At 34.8% G+C, this 22,133-nt stretch overlaps 1 protein-coding gene across 1 annotated transcript in view; it reads right to left on the bottom strand.

Moving 5' to 3' along the window:
* The window catches only part of LOC115884596 (androglobin-like), a 65,527-nt gene extending 44,457 nt beyond the window's left edge, over positions 1–21,070 (bottom strand). Inside the window, exons 1-4 of the mRNA XM_030903225.1 lie at positions 20,903–21,070; positions 20,732–20,848; positions 6,352–6,622; positions 981–1,340 (exon numbers count right to left, since the gene is read on the bottom strand). Coding sequence (XP_030759085.1) covers positions 981–1,340; positions 6,352–6,622; positions 20,732–20,848; positions 20,903–21,070 — 916 coding nt within the window. The remainder of the gene's footprint in view (positions 1–980; positions 1,341–6,351; positions 6,623–20,731; positions 20,849–20,902) is intronic.
* Positions 21,071–22,133: the final 1,063 nt, after the last annotated feature.

The raw sequence follows: 22,133 nt of genomic DNA, 5'->3' as shown, positions 1-22,133 counted from the left end.
TGGCACACCGTTTCCATATTGTGTCAAGAAACAGACACAATTATAAGAAACATTATCTAAAATGTGTCGAAAAATGCTACTTGGGATCCGCCAAGAGAAATTGTGGTTAGAAATGAGAAATTTATTGTTTTATAAGCTAATTATTAGCTTTACAACTGACTACTGAAAGCTGTTGCTAGAATATTCTACTAATTTTAATTATATTTTTTTAGACATTGTCAATGATAATGTCGTAAATTCATTGTAACGGCTAATTTTTCCACTAATTTCGATATTCTTAATAAAGCTTGTACAGTTTGTACAGTGCTTTCATTTTAATTTGTCCCACTTTTAAAAGGCTGTAAAATATTTATTTTTTGAGTTAAAAGGTTTACTGAAAAAAGAAATTGTAGTGTTTTATGCCGTTGAGTCAAAAATTCTAAAAACTGTCAAATGAGAAAATGGAGGAGGTCACGCGGAGCAGCATTTATAAGTGCAAAAAATAATTTTCATTTTTTCAAATTGTTTGCTATTTGTAAATTGGATGTATCTCATTATTCAATAAATTTATTGCTCTTAGATTTGAGTAATTTACTAAAATGTTCTGAGTTTACAAACCAGAAAATTTTCTATATCATAATAGAACTATAACTATAAAAACCATGACAATTCTTGGAAACAAAATAACAAACGCGAATAGCTTGATGTTGAAAAATTATAATTTTAATCATATTTATACGAATTTGTGCTAAACTAATGAAAAGAAAGGGCAAGTGTGGCATATTTTCGTAATCAGAAAAAAAGTATTTTTAAAAAAAGTAAGTTATGTCAATAATTTTGGCATTTGACAGTTTATACAATTTTTGACTCAACGGCATACAACTTAACAAAAAACAGTACAATTTCTTTTTTTACTAGACCCTTTATTTTTTTGGGACAAATTAAAATAATAGCACGGTACAAATATGTATTTTTTGAAAAAATAAACAGAAAATCTGCACCATCTGTACGAATCCTCTGAGGTACCCATCCGGTAAGACACTGTATAATATCAAAGTGGTTTAGTTCCCTTTTAGAGCTCCAACTAAGGCATCCTATCTTCAGCAACGCTTTACAAAGTAAAAAGGGCCAAATTTCCACAGTTTCTTTTCTGGAAAGACTTCGATCTTTCGATTTGGGTCTTTTGGTGCTCTTTTGAGACTTCGGACTTTTATCCGCTTCTTCATCGACCACTTCGATGTCTTTCTTTGGAGCAATCAATGTTGGGAGTAGCAAATTTTCGGACTTATCTAGAGGAAGATAGTCGTCAACGTATATTTTTCTCCACGAGCCCATCCAGAAGAGACGAACAACGTACTTTCCTGAAAAAATAAATGATTTCTAATATTACAGTTGGGGGTTGGAACCCTTCAACCTTTGGTGTTACAACAGCAAAATAAAACACTAATTCACTACAAAACACCAAAACACTTCATTTTTGCACTATTATATATAGGGTGTCATTGAAATAGTGTAAAAAAATGGGGGGGGGGAGGGGGTGATAGTACTCCTAAAAAAAGTTCCTATAAGTATGGCGGAAAATGCATATTAAGGGAGTTAGGGGTACTGAAAGGGTAAATTTAAAAAACGGTTGTTTTGAAATTGTAGGCTTAAAAAACGAGATAAAATTTCGAAAAAAAATGCAGAGCATAAATTTTGACCCTAAATCAAATGGTGGTACTGACAAATTATTTGGAAACGCAGAAAGGGTAATTTTTGCAAGGGTAGGGGGTTGTTTTGTGAATAACTTTTTTGAGGTTGGTTTTTTTGCAACGTGGGTTTATTTTTTGAAAACCACATACTTTTTCCTACAAAAAAGATACTCTTGTTGCACATCGCCCAGAGCGATAGTTTTCGAGAAAATTGAAGACAAAGAGTTCGCTCTGAGGGGTTGCTAACTGGTTAATCAACATCATCAACGCAGAAAGGGTAATTTTTGCAAGGGTAGGGGGTTGTTTTGTGAATAACTTTTTTGAGGTTATCTTTTTTGCAACGTGGCTTCATTTTTTAAAAACTACATACTTTTTCCTAAAAAAAAGGTACTCTTGTTGCACATCGCCCAGAGTGATGGTTTTCGAGAAAATTGAAGGCATAGAGTTTGCTCTGATGGGTTGCTACTCAACATAAACTTATGAAAGTTATGGCGGTTCAAAAGTAACCAAGTAGTTATTAAATAATAACTTGGAAAATCAAAATTTCATGATTTTTATAACATCTTATTGCTTTAAAAACGAAATAAACCAATTACCAAAATTCCTTATTAAAATAATGCATTCCTTAATTCATTCATAGTAAATGTTTAAAGTGACCACCATTTATTTCAATGCAGACATCTTCTTCAAGTGGAATATCCTTGGTGTTGTCCGAATTTGATTGGAACAGTCAATAATGCTTTGCCGTAGTTGCTCTTCAGTATTAATCGGCACTTAGTAAACCAAAGCTTTCAAAGTGGCCCCAGAAGTAGAAATCTAGTGGATTATTTCGTTTTTTAAAGCAATAAGATATTTTAAAAATCATAAAATGTTGATTGTTCAATTAATTATTTGGTAACTACTTGGTTACTTTTGAACCGCCATAACTTTCATAAGTTTATGTTGATACAAACCCATCAGAGCAAAGTCTTTGCCTTCAATTTTCACGAAAACCATCGCTCTGGGCGATGTGCAACAAGAGTATATTTTTTGTAGGAAAAAGTGTGTATTTTTCAAAAAATGAACCCACGTTGCAAAAAAAATAACCTCTAAGAAGTTATTCACGAAACAACCCCCTACCCTTGCAAAAACTACCCTTTGCGCTTTTCCAAACAATTTTTTAGTATCACCATTTGATTTAGGGTCAAAATTTATGGCAAAGCATTTTTTTTCGAAATTTTATCTCGTTTTTTAAGCCTACAATATCAAAACAACCGTTTTTTAAATTCACCCTTTCAGTGCCCCTAACTCCCTTAATATGCATTTTCCGCCCTATACTTATAGGAACTTTTTTTACTATTTTTAGGAGTACTATCACCCCCTGATTTTTACACCATTTCAATGACACCCTGTATATACGGATTTTAACATGTTAGAATCATCAACAGATGACTAAAACTTGATATGTTTTAATCATCTGCTGATGATGGTCAAGTGCAAAAGTGAAGTGTTATTATTGTGGTAAATTAGTGTTTTATTTTGCTTATTTTTACTATAAAATAGAAAAATAGTATGTATTAAAATGTTTAGGTATATCCAGGGTCGGACTGGTCATACAATGAAAAAAATAGAAGTAATTTTTCAAAAAAAGATTGATACATTAGAGTATTTTTAGTAAGAAACTTGTAAAATAAAGATGCTTTTGCACAGTTTCACAAAAAAATCTAATTTAGCAAAACCAGTTTATTAATATTAAATGATTATTACTAAACAATATTATTTTCAAAATGAGTTTTGTGAGTTTAAAAATTAAATTTAAATCAGAAATACAATTTTGTAGTAAAATTACATCTCTATCTAGACATATTTACAAAACTTGACAATTGTGAATTTACCATATTACCATAATACAGGGTGGGCCACTGAAAACTTACAATGGCTATAATTCTTAAACCAAAAAAGATATCAAAAAAATAAAAAATACCGTTTCTATAATATCAAGGGGGAATATATATGACGTATTTTTTGAACCACCCCGACCTATCCCTTAGGCGGCACCCCTACTTACTTGAAAATCTTAAATGGCAACACCCCATTTATGGCGCCTTTTTGGAAAGCCCATTAAAAATGCTAAACGATGATCATAAAGTTTTTAGGGTGAAGTTGAAAAACTACCCCTTACACAAAAAATTAGGTGGACATTAATGAAAAAAGTGATTTTGGGACCTAGCAAAATTAGTCAAATGAGGTATTTTTCAAACCACCCCGACCAACCCCTAGGTGCCACCCCCTCACTTCTAATCTTATCAATGCCATTTTGAAACCATTGCCACTTTGAAGCTATAAAAAATGTAGATAATAAAAAAGGCAACAGAAAGATGTTTTACTAATCGTTCAGCCTAATTTTGCGATAACGCAAATTCTTCCTTATCATCTATTTTTTACTTTCAACAAACAGGAATCTTAAAACGTTTTCTTAAAAAATCTTTGCGTTTTTGCACTGTCTTTTATCGATTTTCAATCGTTTGCAAATTTGGTGTTATTTTAAACCTTTATTTGATTCGCTTATTTGAAAGAAAAATGGTTTATACTGTGGAAGAAAGAATTCAAATAGTTTTTCTTTATGGTGCTGAAGGTATGTGCTATTTGGAAACGGTTATGTTACGTTTATGTTAGAGATTTGATTCTAAAGTTTCAAGTAACTGGATCGGTCAAAAATAAAAAAAGGACAGGGCCCAGGGTACTGAATGAAGAAATGCAGATGGAAGTTATTGGTCAGGTATCGGTCAATCCAGAAGCATCAACACGCCAGTTGGCATCAATCACAGGTATACCTCGAACATCTGTCAGAAGAGTATTGAAAATGCACTCCTATTTGTTGAAAGTAAAAAAATAGATGATAAGAAAGAATTTGCGTTATCGCAAAATTAGGCCGAACGATTAGTAAAAAATATTTGTATTGCCTTTTTTATTATGTACATTTTTTATTTTTAGCTTCAAAATGGCAATGGTTTCAAAATGGTATTGATGAGATTAGAAGTGAGGGGATGACACCTAGGGGTGAGTTGGGGTGGTTTGAAAAATACCTCATTTGCCTCATTTAGCTGGGTCCCAATTTGTAACTTATACTGAAACATCACTTTTTTCATTAATGTCCACCTAATTTTTCGTGTAAGGGGTAGTTTTTCAATTTCACCCTAAAAACTTTATGATCACCGTTTAGCATTTTTGATGGGCTTTCCAAAAAGGCGCCACAAGTGGGCTGTTGCTATTTAAGATTTTCAAGTGAGTAGGGGTGCCGCCTAAGGGGTAGGTCAGGGTGGTTCAAAAAATACGTCATATGTATTCCCCCTCGATATTATAGAAACGGTATTTTTTATTTTTTTGATATGTTTTTTGGTTTAAAAATTATAGCCATTGTAAGTTTTCAGTGGCCTACTCTGTATATTTAGTAAAAAATGTCGCCACGTCACGTGACTTCTTGTGAAGCTGATGCGAATTAAGCAATCTTTTAGATGAAAGACGAAGAACATTTTACTGCCATACGAAATTCGGCCGTTTTCTGTTAAAGCAATATAGCGGCACAAATTTCTTAGAAATTTTAATAAAATTATTGATTGCCCGACTTTCCGACATTTTAATCTGAGAACTATTTGTGTATAATTAACCAAGAAATCCGTAAGAATTATATGGATGGATGATAATGTAGTTCATGCTATTGTAACACACATTGTTATAAACACGTTTAAATAATTATGACGTCATTTTTTTAAGAGAACGCCCGAAATTCGGATGCATGAAAACTGAACTTAAACGTTTTGATATTTTGAAGTAACCAGTTTACCTCTTTTTGTTTCCTAGCCTACTACTATAATCTTTATACCATATAATCAATCCTAAGCGGCAGCCTAACATGATTTGTTCTCTTAATATCTCCGGTTAGAGAGTAGATAGAAAATTGCGGTTTGTGTTAATATTTTGGAAATTTTGTGCTCTATTTAACTGTACAAAGAGAAATATAGCCTCCTATTTAAATTTTTTATGCAAAAGCGCAATATCTGTTATGATGTCAAACAGCGCCCTCTAGCTACCATGAAAAAATTGTGGAAATAAAATTTATACTGGAGATCATTAAGGAATAAAAGCTCTTTTAAACGAGCCCTAGTTTGGTAATCGGGTAGCCTAAACTAGAGTTTAGGCTACCCTAAAAGGCAAGAAGAAGCAAGTTTAACCTTCCCCCACTACTTTATTTTATGATATACAGCAAAATACTCTAAATTAAAAAAAATACAAATTTCTCGATGTTTACAACAGTAATATTTAAAATACCTGTTCACCTGCATATTTTTGAGAAAAGCCTTGTTTTCTGATTGGCTATTAGAAAAACGCCCCCTATCGGGCATTTTTTGAACTTGAAACTCATTTCCAGCGATTTCTCTTGGTCGATTTACTTATTAGAATTTTTTTCTCAAAGTTATACGATAAGTAGTTCTGAGATACTACGTTGTTCATGTCGTTTTTACATATTTTACCGAAAATATAATTTAACTATACCATCTCTCGTTGTATTATTTCACCCTGCATTTCTTGTACAAATCTAACAGATACAGCCGGCGTCCATTCTTAGTTGGCCACCCGGTACAAAATATAAAAAATAACAAAAAAAGTATCAGTTTTATCAGAATCACCCCTATACTTGTACCTGAAGGATTATATAGAGGTGTATGCTCCCCTTGGTTCTTCTGAATTTTGCAGTTCGAGTATATGTGGTGCCAGGGTCTCCAGAATCTGCCGACGGCAGCGGCAAATCCAGTGGTACCGTGCTCTTCAGGAAAAGGCATTGTCGAACCGATATAGAGTAAAGTTTCGATACTTGATATGAAACTACGATAAAAATAGCTGTGCAGCACGTGACGACTGTTACTGATGAGGTCTGGATAGGTAGGTTTGTTCACGAAAATAACAAAATTCACCTAAAAATGTTTAAGGTTTAAAATTCTTTAGTAATGATTGTAATCAAGAATTTGTTAGATAAACTAGAAGACTAATAATAATTATTAGATATAAAAAGCTTATGGCTCAGTTAAGATATAGAACTTGATATAGATTGTTGAAATTAGTAGGTTAGAAATTAATAGTTTCAAGTTACAGGTGACATGTAATATACAGTAATCGCAAAACATTTTTCTATGCACGTCATCAATCATATCGAAATTGACACTAAAGCCTATAAACCTGACTAAATAAAATTTTGGCAATAATCTTTATATTTGTTATATAATTTAAGATAACGAGCAGCTCTTCATTTTACTTTATAGAGCAAATAATTGTATATAACATATAGTTAACATATATATAACATATATATTTTATTTATATTAAATCTGCAAAAATTAGTTTATAGCGATTTTTATTATCGCCATGTTGGTCACATTCCGCCGCGATCAGCAACGTTGTCGTTTATTATTTGACAATTATCTTATTTTATAAAATAATGATTTATAATAATAAATAATTTACATTATAGTTGGGGAGCACAACGTATAAAAATAGCTTCCCGTGGGAAACTTCATGAAGGGAAGGTGCCAGTGGAATTGTTTTATCAGAAAAATTATGTATTCGATTAATTTTTATGGTGACAACGTCACAGATGTTGCGTTTGTTTGGAGTGCGTTAAACAAAACGGCCGCCATAACAATATAGACAATGTGCGCTATCGTCGCCGCTATTTAACCGATTTCACTTTTTTATATATTTATAATTAATTTATTTTTGTTTCCTAAAATATTTTGATTAAAAGAAAATATGTAAAAGTGGGCAACACTGTTGAAGCTTAATCACGTGACTAAAAGTTTATTTGAAATAAACTATGCTTTGGTTAGGAGTAACAGTCTCAGTAGGATACAAATACAAACTTCACAGAAGTTTATTTTAATCTGGTTTTATGATTTTATAAAAACAAATATTGGTTAAATTTTATCACCTAAATATAGGTTTAATATTTTTCCTACTTCACTGCTTCTGAAAGCCAAAATTACATAAAGAAAAATAATTGACCCGAAAAAACACACGGTTACGTGTGAAAATCAGTCACAGCTTGAAGGGTATTTATTAAATTACACCATAAGGAGGAAAAAAGTCGAAAATGGAGAAAAGGAAAACAAGTTGATTATATCCTTAAGAAACCCGTTTCCTTTAATCTGTTCATCATTTTTATTACTACAAGGATAACATCTATTTACTGGAAAGCAAAAGATAAAGTTCAATGATCTTACGGATAAATAAAATATATTTTTTTCTTTTTTTCTATACACTCAATCTCAAATTCGGGGGTGTCTATTGGTATCTGGGAATAAGATTAAATAAAACATCATTTAAAATCTGAGAGAGAAAATTTCTCGAAATATTAATAAAAAAATTCGATGACAAATTGATTTTATTTTTTTCCGAATTTATTTAAACAGGTAGCTGTTTAGAATACAGGGATACAACATTTTTATCAGCCTTTACTTATGTCCACCGAAATGAGGTGAGCAAATCTGTGATTATTTCTAAATAACGGTGGGAACTGTTTAAAAATAAGCATATTTCTTTAAATCTAAATTATTCATTTTAAGACACTTTGTATACATAAATAAAATTATTGATTTTTAAAATATGATTCGCAAACTAGGGAGAGGAAAATCAGGCGACGGCGACGACGACTAGAGATAATAGTTGTTAAATAATAGCTTTTAGACTACCATTCGAGACGCGTTGATGGTATTTTTGTTCGTAAGTTTTGTGACAAAGAGTGTTATTAAAGGTAAAGTAAATGTTTTCCCCCATTATTTAACTAGTGTTAACTAAAGCATATAGCTTATTTGCCTGTTATAATATTCTGTGCTAAAGATTTTATGTATGTGTAAAGACTTTACTTATATGCTGTGAATAATTTCAGTTTAAAAATAATGCAAATACAATCGTCTACTGTCCATTTGTGCCGATGATTGTTCAGTGTGAGAATAAGGGCCTTGTAATGTACTAACAGTTTTTGGCCGTGAATGGGCGAATATCTTAGCTCACAAAAGAGCAAACAAAAACAATAAATAAAATAACTCATAGAATTACTTATAATCTAAAGATATTTGCACCAAACCTTCAACTTTAGCTTCTATTTCCGCTATCAGGGCATTAGTACCTACGGGTGTGCCATACGTGAGTATGGAATGTAAGACAGTGCCATATACACTTACGGAATGTACCTTAGACATTACTATTAACGCTTTGTTATAGAGCATTCCAACCAAAACCAAACCAACTCCACCAAATAGCTAACCTAACCAACGCAATCAACCCCAAAAATAACCATCTTAACCAACGCAACTACCTCCACCAAATAATCAATTTAACCCCACCAAAAAGAGTGAAACCAACGCTATTAAATATTTACAGCTTTTTTTTAAAGATAAAAACAGTTGTAAAAAAATAAAAAAGTTATGGTCCGGCGTGAGATTTGAACCTCTCGTTCACGAAACGATGGCCTTATCACGGAGCCACAGCTACTCTTGCAAGATTAGCTAAGGCGTTACTTTCTGCTGAACATAATTACCAGGTATGTACAGGGTGGACCATTTTGGTTGTTTCTATAGGGTATCTAGGAAACCGTAAGAAATATTCAAATGTTGATACTGCAGTCTCGGGTTCTTTTTTTGAAAAAATTACAATGGCGCAAACGGATCGTGGCTATCTTGATCGGTTTCGAAGCTACAGGGGTATTCTCAAATTTTGTACTTTTGAAGATGTTCGATAGTTTGTTTATTTCAGCAACCACGGAAAAATCAATTATACATTCTAAAGGCACTTCTCTATGTAGAATGCAGTGGTGTAGTCAGACTTTTTTCGAAAAAAATATTGAGTAAATAAGAAAATTTTGAGAAATATAATAATATGTTAGAATGTTATATTGAGTCTAACCCTAACGAAATTCTGTTAGCGGCGCGCGGCGGCGTGCGAAGACGGTACCAACTCTGTCTAGATAATAATGGGCAGCAGTCTGAACATTTAATGTAGTCTTTGTGTTTTTATTTTTTTTTTATATTAACTGAGAAGCCCGATTGAAGTAACCTCTAGAGTTTATATTAAAATATGTTTTTTTTTGTTTCTGTCACACTTATTTTTTATTTGCTGGGTATTTATTCCATTTCATTTAACTCCGAGGACAATAATATATTGATTTTCTTCATCTTCTTTCTGATAATTTTTTGTGACGCGGTTTTTGAAAAGATCCAAAATTGATTAAACTATCTTCTAACCTTTTAAAAATGACTGGGTTTGGTTGCTCGCGCTCTGGATACCGCTCAAAATATAAATCAGCTGCCATTTGCTTATGTTTGTTAGACTTCAATCTGTTGAAATGAAATGTTCCGCATCCATCAAAGTTATGTTCCGATCACCATGACAACTGTTTACTTTGTTCCTCGTCGCGGCCTACTATCCACTAAGTGGATATTTTAAGAAAAATTTGAAATGTTGAGGTTAATAGTGAAAATAAATATAGAGAGTTATATATTTTCGAGAAGCCCATGCCAAGCTGAATAAGAAAATTTAAAAATATACAGGGGGTTCTATTTAAAAAAACATAAGTATAGTTAATATCTCAAAAAATATTTTTTTTCGAAAAAAGTCTGACTATGCCACTGCATTCTACACAGAAAAGTGCCTTTAGAATGTATAATTCATTTTTTCGTGGTTGCTGAAATAAACAAACTATCGAACATCTTCAAAAAGTACAAAATTTGAGAATCCCCCTGTAGCTTCGAAACCGATCAAGATAGCCACGATCCGTTTGCGCCATTGTAATTTTTTCAAAAAAAGAACCTGAGACTGCAGTATCAAAATTTGAATATTTCTCACGGTTTTCTAGATACCCTATAGAAACAACCAAAATGGTCCACCCTGTACATTCCGTAAGTGCGCATGGCACTATCTTACATTCCATACTCGCGTATGGCACTGGGAGTTTAATTGGTTTAAAATTCAAATCTGACCAATGGGATTGTGCTAGGTGCCGTATACATGTACGGAATGTATAAATGCCTACGGGTGGGGACCCGTTAAACTAACAAAAACCTCTTCCGTTTTGAATGTAACATATGTGGCATGTTCTGAATGTATGAAACTACCAACCTTGATATGAGTATAATTTTTGTATTATTATTATTTCTTTTATTAAAGTTCAGAAAGCTGGATTCTTTGGAATAGTGATTAAGATTTCTCTGCCGTGCTCTTTTACTTGTGAATTCTAGGCAGAGTACGGCACTCCTTTCATTTCATTTAATAATATAAGTAAGGCTATTTACAAATGTAGCGTTTCGTTTACATAGCTCTTCTCTTCAAAATTTCCTAAAATATTGCTCCTGTCGGGCGCATCCGAGGTAATTCGCAATAAAAATATATTTAACACAACGTAGGTTCCTTTATTTCATTTAAATTGTTTGTTATACAGGTGGCCGAAATGTTACCTCTTCAACTTTGTTGAACGACGATTTCGAGGTTCTGAAAGCTTTATTGTTTATATTCAGCAAAATATCTAATTTTTTTTGGAAAAAATGCACGCACTACAAAAAAACACCTTTCATATAATTGTACAGTTCTAAATTAAATATTTAACATGCATTAAATATTAAACAAAATTTTAAACTGTCAAAATAATATAGAATTAAGCTTCTTTGGCATAAAATCATAAACAATAGAATTAACTCCCTAATTTAGCACTTTTAGTACTTTGAGTTCACAAAAGAAGCCACAGGGCTGCTCGTGATAGGTGAAATTTATTACCCACAACCTTTTTTTTCCTTCTATTTACATCGCCTACCCCTAGTGCGATTTTCCCACCGGTCGGTGCTGCGAAAAGGTCGGGAAATATTTTATTTAAGGGCTCGCACCTCTAATTGAAATATGGTTTTGCGGTCCGAAGTCTCGTAGAAACAAGCATCGGCAACGTTGCCTAGCTACGTGCTTTTAGCTTTTTTAAGGTGGAAATTTTATTTATATCCTATGTTGTTGCAATGTAGCAAAAATGAAAAATTGCCGTGCAAGATAGCGCACGAGCGATTCCGGCCACTAATAAAAAAAGAAAACTTGTGGTCTTTAAAACTGAAAACTGGTCAACCGAAATGTCGGGATAAAATAAATAATAATGTTAATAATTGCGCAGAATTATAATGAAATTAATTTACTTAATTCTATACTTTTTCAATCACATTATTGAAAATCGGTATTGTGCTTTTGACATAGTTGCTGTTAACAAAATTTTTGAAAGAATTGGTGGATCATAGTTCTCCAGATTATGCAAAAATATCTCGAGTGCATAATGATTAGTATACAGGGTGTTTCAAAACAAATGCGAAAAACTTCAGGGGGTGATTCCTTGTTCAAAATAAAGGGTAGTTTGCTTCATAAACGTTGGGTCAAAAGTCAACCATTAGGGAGATATCGCGGTACAAAGATGGCGGAAAAATACTGTTTTTATTTTTTATGTTGAAAACGAAAAGAGATAGACTAGTGAAATTTCATGGAAGCATTACTGTTATGAAAACACGCTTTCTGGTAATTTTTTCACTTTTTTAAAATGAGTGGAAGGGTTTGAAATAAACTACCCCTATCATTCTTGTTAACGAAATTTAAAGAAAAATCTTATCAAACACATGCAAAAACGCAATCAACCCCAAAAATAACCTTCTTAACCAACGCTACTAACTCCACCAAATCATCAATTTAACCCCATCAAAAAGAGTGAAACCAACGCAATCCGTATTTTGATATCTATTAAATATTTACAGCTTTTTTTTAAAATAAAAACAGTTGTAAAAAAATAAAAAAGTTAGGGTCCGGCGTGAGATTTGAACCTCTCGTTCACGAAACGATGGCCTCAGTCACGGAGCCACAGCTACTCTTGCAAGATTAGCTATAGCCAGGCGTTACTTTCTGCTGAACATAATTACCAGGTACATTCCGTAAGTGCGCATGGCACTGTCTTACATTCCATACTCGCGTATGGCACTGGGAGTTTAATTGGTTTAAAATTCAAATCTAACCAATGAGATTGTGCTAGGCGCCGTATACATGTACGGAATGTATAAATGTCTACGGGTGGGGACCCGTTAAATTAACAAAAACCTCTTCCGTTTTGAATGTAACATATGTGGCATGTTCTGAATGTATGAAACTACCAACCTTAATATGAGTACTATTTTTGTATTATTATTATTTCTTTTATTAAAGTTCAGAAAGCTGGATTCTTTGGAATATTGATTAAGATTTCTCTACCGTGCTCTTTTACTTGTAAATTTTAGGCAGAGTACGGCATTCCATTCATTTCATTTAATAAAATAAGTAGGGCTATTTACAAATGTAGCGTTTTATTTACATAGCCCTTCTCTTCAAAATTTCCTAAAATATTGCTCCTGTCGGGCGCATCCGAGGTAATTCACAATAAAAATATATTTAACACAACGTAGGTTCCTTTAATTCATTTAAATTGTTTGTTATACAGGTGGCTGAAATGTTACCTCTTCAACTTTGTTGAACGACGATTTCGAGGTTCTGAAAGCTTTATTGTTTATATTCAGCAAAATATCTATTTTTTTTTGGAAAAAATGCACGCACTACGAAAAAAAAACCTTTCTTATAATTATATAGTTCTAAATTAAATATTAAACATGCATTAAATATTAAACATGCATTAAATATTAAACATGCATTAAATATTAAACAAAATTTTAAACTGTCAAAATAATATAGAATTAAGCTTCTTTGGCATAAATCATAAACAATAGAATTAACTCCCTAATTTAGCACTTTTAGTACTTTGACTTCACAAAAGAAGCCACAGGGCTGCTCGTGATAGCTGAAATTTATTACCAACAACCTTTTTTTCCTTCTATTTACATCGCCTACCCCTAATGCGATTTTCCCACCGGTCGGTGCTGCGAAAAAGGTCGGAAAATATTTTATTTAAGGGCTCGCACCTCTAATTGAAATATGGTTTTGCGGTCCGAAGTCTCGTAGAAACAAGCATCGGCAACGTTGCCTAGCTACGTGCTTTTAGCTTTTTTAAGGTGGAAATTTTATTTATATCCTATGTTGGTTGCAATGTAGCAAAAATGAAAAATTGCAGTGCAAGAAAGCGCACGAGCGATTCCGGCCAATAATAAAAAAAGAAAACTTGTGGTCTTTAAAACTGAAAACTGGTCAACTGAAATATCAGGATACTATAAAATAATATGTTAATAATTGCGCAGAATTACAATAAAATTAATTTACTTAATTCTATAATTTTTCAATCACATTATTAAAAATCGGTATTGTGCTTTTGACATAGTTGCTGTTAACAACATTTTTGAAAGAAATGGTGGATCATAGTCCTCCAGATTATGTAAAAATATCTCAAGTGCACAATGATTAGTGCAATATTCTTTGAATGGGAGTCTAATATCCTTTTACAACACGAATAATGTACTATACCATATGATCGAAAAAAAAACACTCACAAACGATGGTAATTTTGGCGATGTCAAGTTATTAATTTTTTAAGGGTACTTACCGCCAGTTGGCCTTAAGAAGGTTGTAATTCATTTTTATTTTGAGTAAAAATTATTTTTAAATGGTCTAGTTTAAAATTTGAGAAAAATATATTTATTGCAAATACATTTGTATCTGGAAGCGTTCTATTCGTTCAAATCTTTCTGTAAATATTAGTGCTAATTTTTAATAAGTTTTATGTCAATTTTTAATAAGTGACGTCTAGAGTTAGACCTCACCAAAATTATCATCGATTGTCATTTTCAACCGGTGCCTCAAAAAGGTGTGAGTGAACCGGGATGATATTTTGAAAAAATAATATACAGGGTGTTATGTTAAAAAAAACGAAGAAAAATTATTTTATGTTTTAGAAAGTTTGGCGTAGAATTTTGAACACACTGTATGATTTAAGATTACAATATTTATAGCAAAGTAAGTCATAAGTAGACCATCTAAATACCTAATATAGTTTTGATCTGAGGACAATTCTTGCATTTGTAATAATTTTTTATAGAAGAAAAAATAATATATTTATTATTTATTAATATCTCCAAAATTATCGAAATAGATTTACTCATATCTTAGGAATATATAAAGTGATCTGAAAGGAATCCAAAAATGCAATGATATTCAAAGTGTTCCATTTAAAACAAATCATCCCGATATACTCACACTTTCTTGAACTAGAACGAATTTATAGAAGTTAAAATATTTTCCTGAAATACATCCTCGTACATACCTTTTTTTTCTTCACAGTAAGGGGCCGTCCTCTGGCGGAAAAACTGCGACCTGTGAGGCCTATTGTGTTTGTCCCCTTTCTATATCTGCACCCATTCTCCTATCCCTGTGCCCTGCACTAACTTATGCAGGTCCTTGATAGGATGGGAGCATAGTTCCTCTGGTTCTAGCCTAGTTTTCCCAAATAAAAAGTGTCGCTTGCGATCCAGAGCCTCGCAGTGACATATTATGTGCTCCGCTGTTTCAGGATCTTATCGCAGAGTCTGCAGCAAAGACTTCCTTGATACAGATTGAGCTTGTTCAGGTAACACTTGACAGCCATATGTCCTGTCAAGAGGCCTGTTGTAATCCGCAATTTATTCCTGCTAAGCATTAGCAGTTCTTTTGCGGTTTTGGAGCTAGGTCCTTGGATAAAAGCCTTGCTGTGCCTGTGCCCCTGTCTGTTTCTCCAGTGGACATTCTGCTTTTCCATGATCCAGAGTTTTAGTGCAATATGGGCCATACAGTTGGGTATTCCCAGTACTGGCTCTGGACCAAGATAGGATGCCGATGATCCTTGCCTAGTTAGCTCATCGGCTTTTTCGTTGCCTTGGATGCCGCTGTGGCCCGGCACCCAGAATAATTTAATTCTGTTCCGTCGAGCCAGAGCTTCCAGTTCACCTAGGCATTCCCAGATGAGTCTCGACGATACCTTTGGGCTCATAAGCGCCCCAAGTGCCGCCTGACTGTCTGAGCGTATATTGATGAGCTTATCTGAATAAGCTCTTCTATTGTTTTATCTCGCACATTGTAGAATGGCGAAGATTTCTGTCTGGAATACGGTTGAGTGTTTACCTAAGGAAAAGGATAAACTTGCCCTTGGTCTTTCCCCAAATACTCCAGCTCCTGTTCCTTCAGCGGTCTTTGACCCGTCTGTATACCAGGTTAGTCCATCCTGAAGGAATGTTATATCTATCCACATTCCTCGATCCAATTTGTTCACCTCGAATGGTTTGTAGTGATAAAGAGGGGTCATTTGGTCCGATCTCATTTGGAGTAGAGGTCCCCCGATAGGATTTCCCATCTTTGAGTGTCCTGTTCCTGTCCTATTTCCCAGAGACAAGACACTTTGTTGTCGATAGAGTCCCATTCTTGCCTCCGCCTGGATCACTATGTGAAGAGGCGGAAGGTCCAGAAGCGCCTCCATTGATGCAGTGGGCGTTGATTTCATCGCCCCTGTTATGCTCAGACAAGCAAGTCTTTGCACCTTGCTGAGGCTGAGCATTGTTGTTTGTTGCATTACCTTAGGCCACCATGCCAAGGATGCATATATTACTGAAGGCCTCACCACTCCAGTGTACAGCCAGTGCACCATCTGTGGTCTAAGGCCCCAGATTTTTCCATGAAGGCGTCTGACAACCGCTAGTGTAGTCACCGCCCTCCTTGTGACATTTTGGAAATGTCGGTTCCAGGTCAGTTTGGTATCAAGCGTGATTCCTAGATACTTGACCTCCCCCGAGAGAGGAATCTCATCGCCGCAGAGTCTTAGAGGTGTAATAGTCCCTCAAGTATTCTGCGCTTGGTGAAGGGGATTATTACGGTCTTTGTAGGACTAATATTTAGTCCCTCCCGTGTCACCCATGATTCCACAATCTTCAAGGCCCTTTGCATTCGCTCCCTTACTGTTGTGTTAAACTTACCTCTGACTATCAGTCTGAAAATCGTCTGCATATCCCAGAGTGTTGAAACCAGCCCTGTTGAGACTATTAAGCAGTCCGTCCATGACGAGATTCCACAGCAGAGGGGAGAGAACTCCCCCCTGCGGGCATCCTCCCGCCACCCGGACTGCAACAGTCTCATTTAGTAGGGTGGTATATGCCACTCGACTTTTGAGCATGCAGTCTATCCACCTGCAGCAGGTCTCCTCTAATCCGAGGTTCCTTGTAGCTCTGGTCAGTAACTGAAATGAGGTGTTATCAAACGCCTCTTCTATGTCGAGGAATGCCCCTAAAAGCACTTCTCTTGTCTCAAACGTCGACTCCACTTTGTTTACTAGCTGATAGAGTGCCGATTCGGTTGATCGTCCTGCTGTATAGGCATGCTGGTCTTGGTGAAATGGTCTTTCCCATTATTTTATCCCTAACATACCTGTCCATTAGTTTCTCAAGAGCCTTTAGTACGAACGACATAAGACTGATGGGCCTAAAAGCCTTTGCCATAGAATAGTCCAGACGCCCATTCTTGGGTATAAAAGCTACCCTGGTCAGTCTCCAAATTCTCGGTATATATCCTAAGGCCAGACTAGCTCTTAGTAGTGTACAAAGTTTGCTCGTCAGTAGGTCTGGTCCTTTCTGGAGCATTATTGGACAAATACCGTCCGGTCCCGGTGATTTGTATGGCTCAAATGAGCTTATAGCCCATTTTATCTTTGATTGGTCAATCACCCTTTTTGAAACCTGTCAGTCTTCCCTTGAGGCTCTTCTCGTGAAGTTCTCAAGTCCACTACTCTTCCAGGTTTCTGGGGATTGCTCCAAGGTTGTTGATCTGGGAAAGTGTACCCGAAAGGGTTCGGTCATACTTTAGATTTGCACTTAAACAAAATTCTCAAAAGTTTTTTTTATTCCAGGAGTTACAGATGACCGACACACTATTGCCGGACCCTGTATAATATGTATTCCGTGCGTTTTGCTGACTATGTGCAATAAGGTATTTACATCATCATAATGACATAAACTTATCTTTCTCAAATAGAATTATAAAAAAATAAATGGTAAACCTATATTTCCTGTCAACGTTTTTAATGTCTGTTTAATTTAATTTTAATACGTTCAGTAGACTAGCAGAAAAGAAATAAAAGATGACGAAAACAATAAAACGAGCAGCATAACACTAAAACATCAGGCTGTTCACATATTTGCAATATTTTTCTGCAAATATTTTTTAATAAACTGATAAAATTTGGCTTAAAAATTTTTACACCCTATATTCTATTAATATCTCCACACAAGACATGTAAATGACAGCCAAGTTTGAACGAAGGAAATTTTTAAAACTCACAAAGGCGGAAAAACGAATTTTTCCGATACCTCCGCTCAGGTTTTTCGAACTAAGCTTGACAGATAATAGAGCAAAAAAATAAGGCCTGAAGGAAATCCCTAAACAACTTTTTTCTGGCCTATTTCTTCTTTCGACGCTTTATCCGAAAGGTCAAAAGATGTTTAGTTTTTTTTTTTCTTTTAAAGACCCTTTTTTAGGTAAATGTATTATTACATTTTAGGATAAAAGAATGAATAAAAGGAAACTTAAATAAAATATCTCGTGATCTTTTTAGTTTTCTGTATTTCTTTTCCAAAAACTCCAAAAATGTTATTAATTAACTGTCATAACTCGTCTGGATGTGATATACATTTCTACTTTTATATTTAAATAATTGTTAATATTAATGTTAATAATGTTTTTTACTTTATTTGTTTTATTATAAATATAAGTTTCTTTGACTATAAAAAGGAGGTGCGCCTGCAACTTGATTATCACATTAATTATAACTCTTAAACTGTTACATGGGTTAATATCAGAGCTGGTCAAACACCCGGTATATTGAATTTTGGATCAAATATGTTTTGCATCTGGTGTATACTCAATAGGTCACAAGGAGGACGGTGACTACACTAGCGGTAGTCAGACGACTTCATGGAAAAATCTGGGGCCTCAGACCACAGATGGTGCACTGGCTGTACACTGGAGTGGTGAGGCCTTCAGTAACATATGCATCCTTGGTATGGTGGCCTAAGGTAATGCAACAAACAACAATGCTCAGCCTCAGCAAGGTGCAAACACTTGCTTGTCTGAGCATTTCACAGGGGCAATCAACGCCCACTGCATCAATGGAGGTGCTTCTGGACCTTCCGCCTCTTCACATAGTGATCCAGGCGGAGGCAAGAATGGGACTCTATCGACAACAAAGTGTCTTGTCTCCGGGAAATAGGACAGAAACAGGACACTTAAAGATGGGAGATTCTATCGGAGGATCTCTACTCCAAATGAGATCGGACCAAATGACCTCTCTTTATCACTACCACAAACCATTCGAGGTGAACAAAATGGATCGAGGAATGTGGACAGATATAACATTCCTTCAGGGTGGACTAACCTGGTATACAGACGGGTCAAAGACCGCTGAAGGAACAGGAGCTGGAGTATTTGGGGAAAGACCAAGGGCAAGCCTATCTTTTCCTTGGGTAAACACTAAACCGTATTCCAGACAGAAATCTTCGCCATTCTACAATGTGCAAGAGAAAACAATAGAAGAGCTTATTCAGGTAAGCTCATCAGTATATGCTCAGACAGTCAGGCGGCACTTGGGGCGCTTGTGAACCCAAAGGTATCGTCGAGGCTCGTCTGGGAATGCCTGGGTGAACTGGGAGCTCTGGCACGAAGGAACAGAATTAAATTACTCTGGGTGCCGGGCCACAGCGGCATCCAAGGCAACGAAAAAGCCGATGAGCTAGCTAGGCAGGGATCATCGGCATCCTATCTTGGTCCAGAGCCAGTACTGGGAATACCCAAATGTTGGCCCGTAGTGCACTAAAACTCTGGATCAAGGAAAAGCACAATGTCCACTGGAGAAACAGACAGGGGCACAGGCACAGCAAGGCTTTTATCCAAGGACCTAGCTCTAAAACCGCAAAAGAACTGCTAATGCTTAGCAGGAATAAAGTGCGGATTACAACAGGCCTCTTGACAGGACACATGACTGTCAAGTGTTATCTGAACAAGCTCAACCTGTATCAAGGAAGTCTTTGCTGCAGACTCTGCGATAAAGATCATGAAACAGCGGAGCACATAATATGTCATTGCAAGGCTCTGGATCGCAAGCGACACTCTTTATTTGGGAAAGCTAGGCTAGAACCGGAGGAACTATGCTCCCATCCTATCAAGGTCCTGCATAAGCTAGTGCAGGGCACAGGGATAGGAGAATGGGTGCAGATATAGAAGGGGGACAAACACAATAGGCGCAAACACAATTTCGCAGTGTTTCCGGTAGAGGACGGCTCCTTGTTATGGAAAAAAAATACCCAATAGATTAATAAAGGCTACATTGAATTTTGGTAAATAGTACACCGAGTGCGTCTCAAAAGTGGCTAACCCCTATAACTTTTTTATTTTTTAAGATAAAAAACGAGATTTGGTATGTTGATGCGACAAGATGTGACTTTTCGGTCACATCTTGTTTCTCCGGAAATGACTACAATTTCCGATTTTTAAATGACACCTTCGGTATTTTTTTAATTTATTTGATAGAAAATGGCACTCTGAATATAATGACATCACATATGTCAACATAACTAAATAAATGTTAACATACAGTTCATAACGACAATTTGACTCGAAATACCAAGTGCGTGGTACCAAATTATTCGTAAAAAATATGCTAATGAGCCTAGAAATATCAAACAATCAAATCTATTTTTCCAAAGCTCCTTGATTTTTTAATCAAGAAGACTTTAATTTTTATTAGGAGTGACCGAAAATCATTGAATACGTCAATCAATCCTAATTTATCTCATACACTAACATACCAAATCTCGTTTTTTATCTAAAAAAATAAAAAGGTTACAGGGATGAGCCACTTTTGAGATGCACCCGGTATACCCTGTCAATTTGAGTAATAATATATACATCCAAGTATCTTTATTTTGTTAATTTAAGGTACTATAACAAATTTTAACAAGAATTGGTTGTTATCTTACTTACATTACCCACAAAGACTTTACCTGACAAAATTTTTATTAGCGACTTACGTTTGAAAAAACTTCTGACAGTTTCTTCCAGCTGTCGCAGAAGATACTAGGAGGTAGATGAACTTGTTGGTGATCTTCGAAAGAGGTGCTCGTTTCTTGAAACTGCGCTATTTTATCCTAAAAACTTACAGTAATACAGAAAGTCCTTTAAACTGAAATCAACATTCTAACCTTTGTACCAGCGCTTAAGTCCCATTTTTCCATATTAATATCCAGGTCGTTCCATTCTTGAAATGGTAAAGTTTCATGATCGGTACCTGATAGTTCTGTAGTAACCAGAGCATCTTCAAAGAATGAATATGCTTCTGTTTTGGAAAGCTTTCCTTTTTGCTTCGACATCTGTCAAACGTTTAAGTCATAATTATACCCTGTTTTTTATATTATACTCTGTTTTTTTTTCTCAGGTAAGATTTCGACAGACGATGACAGAAGAAAAGCAGATGACGTCCCATACCAATCTATTTATTTTACTAAAAAAAGTTTCTAATAATTTTAAAGTTATCTATGGATGGGTTTAAATATAAATCCTTCATACGTCGTGTCTTGTTGTTTTTAACCAGTTTTATTGGTTTATTTAAAAAATGACAGATCGTATTTCAATTTTATTGGTTTGACGATAGTTTGACGGAACGATGAACGACAAACGGACGCCGATGCGTATGAACACGCCTTTAGATTTTTGTCATTTTTGACGCTTGTCAAAGTCTTGCCAAATTATAGGATAGAATTTTGTGTCAACTTTTGTTAAATACCCTGCGTTTTGGAAGATGATGCATTTTGATTCGTATTATTACGTGTGTTTTGTGTCTTTTGAAGTCAAGTGAAGGAAAAATCGAGTGAAAATTAACTGTAGACCCAGAGCACAGTTTATGGTTAATACTCGCTGCCCAGACAGAAAGTCTTATACACCAATGAAGTTGCCATCGATAAAGTTTGTATACCATTTCGTCGTAGATAAGTGCATCTCGTATGTGGTAGAAGGATCAAACTAAACACATACTAAAAACTGGAGTAGCTGTAAAATATCGACATCACACGATAGGTAAATAATGGATATGTAATGGATTTTAGTACTGCAGAAAAATAATGTCAAAAGGTACTGGTTTAAAAAAATTAAGATTAAAGTTAATTAATCAACCTTTAAGGTATAAAATTTGGTAGGTGTTATTATTAATAAAATAGTTTGTTTTATTTACTCATGTTGTTTTATTTATTCCTGTGGAATATTACAAATTTGTATTTGTACATAAGTTATATTGATAAATATAATCATAAATGCGGGTAGTTTCATAAAGCTTGAAAGTAAATAATAGTTCTTTTTTATATTTTTTTGGTATGTAGTGTCTTGTTCTTGTTTGTTTTGTATTAACACATACCATTTCTATTAAAGAAAATAACTCGA

This window comes from Sitophilus oryzae, unplaced genomic scaffold, assembly GCF_002938485.1.
Source record: "Sitophilus oryzae breed Bouriz unplaced genomic scaffold, Soryzae_2.0 scaffold_302_pilon_pilon, whole genome shotgun sequence".
Taxonomy (NCBI): Eukaryota; Metazoa; Arthropoda; class Insecta; order Coleoptera; family Curculionidae; genus Sitophilus; species Sitophilus oryzae.
This window is presented reverse-complemented; position numbering and strand designations above follow the sequence as displayed.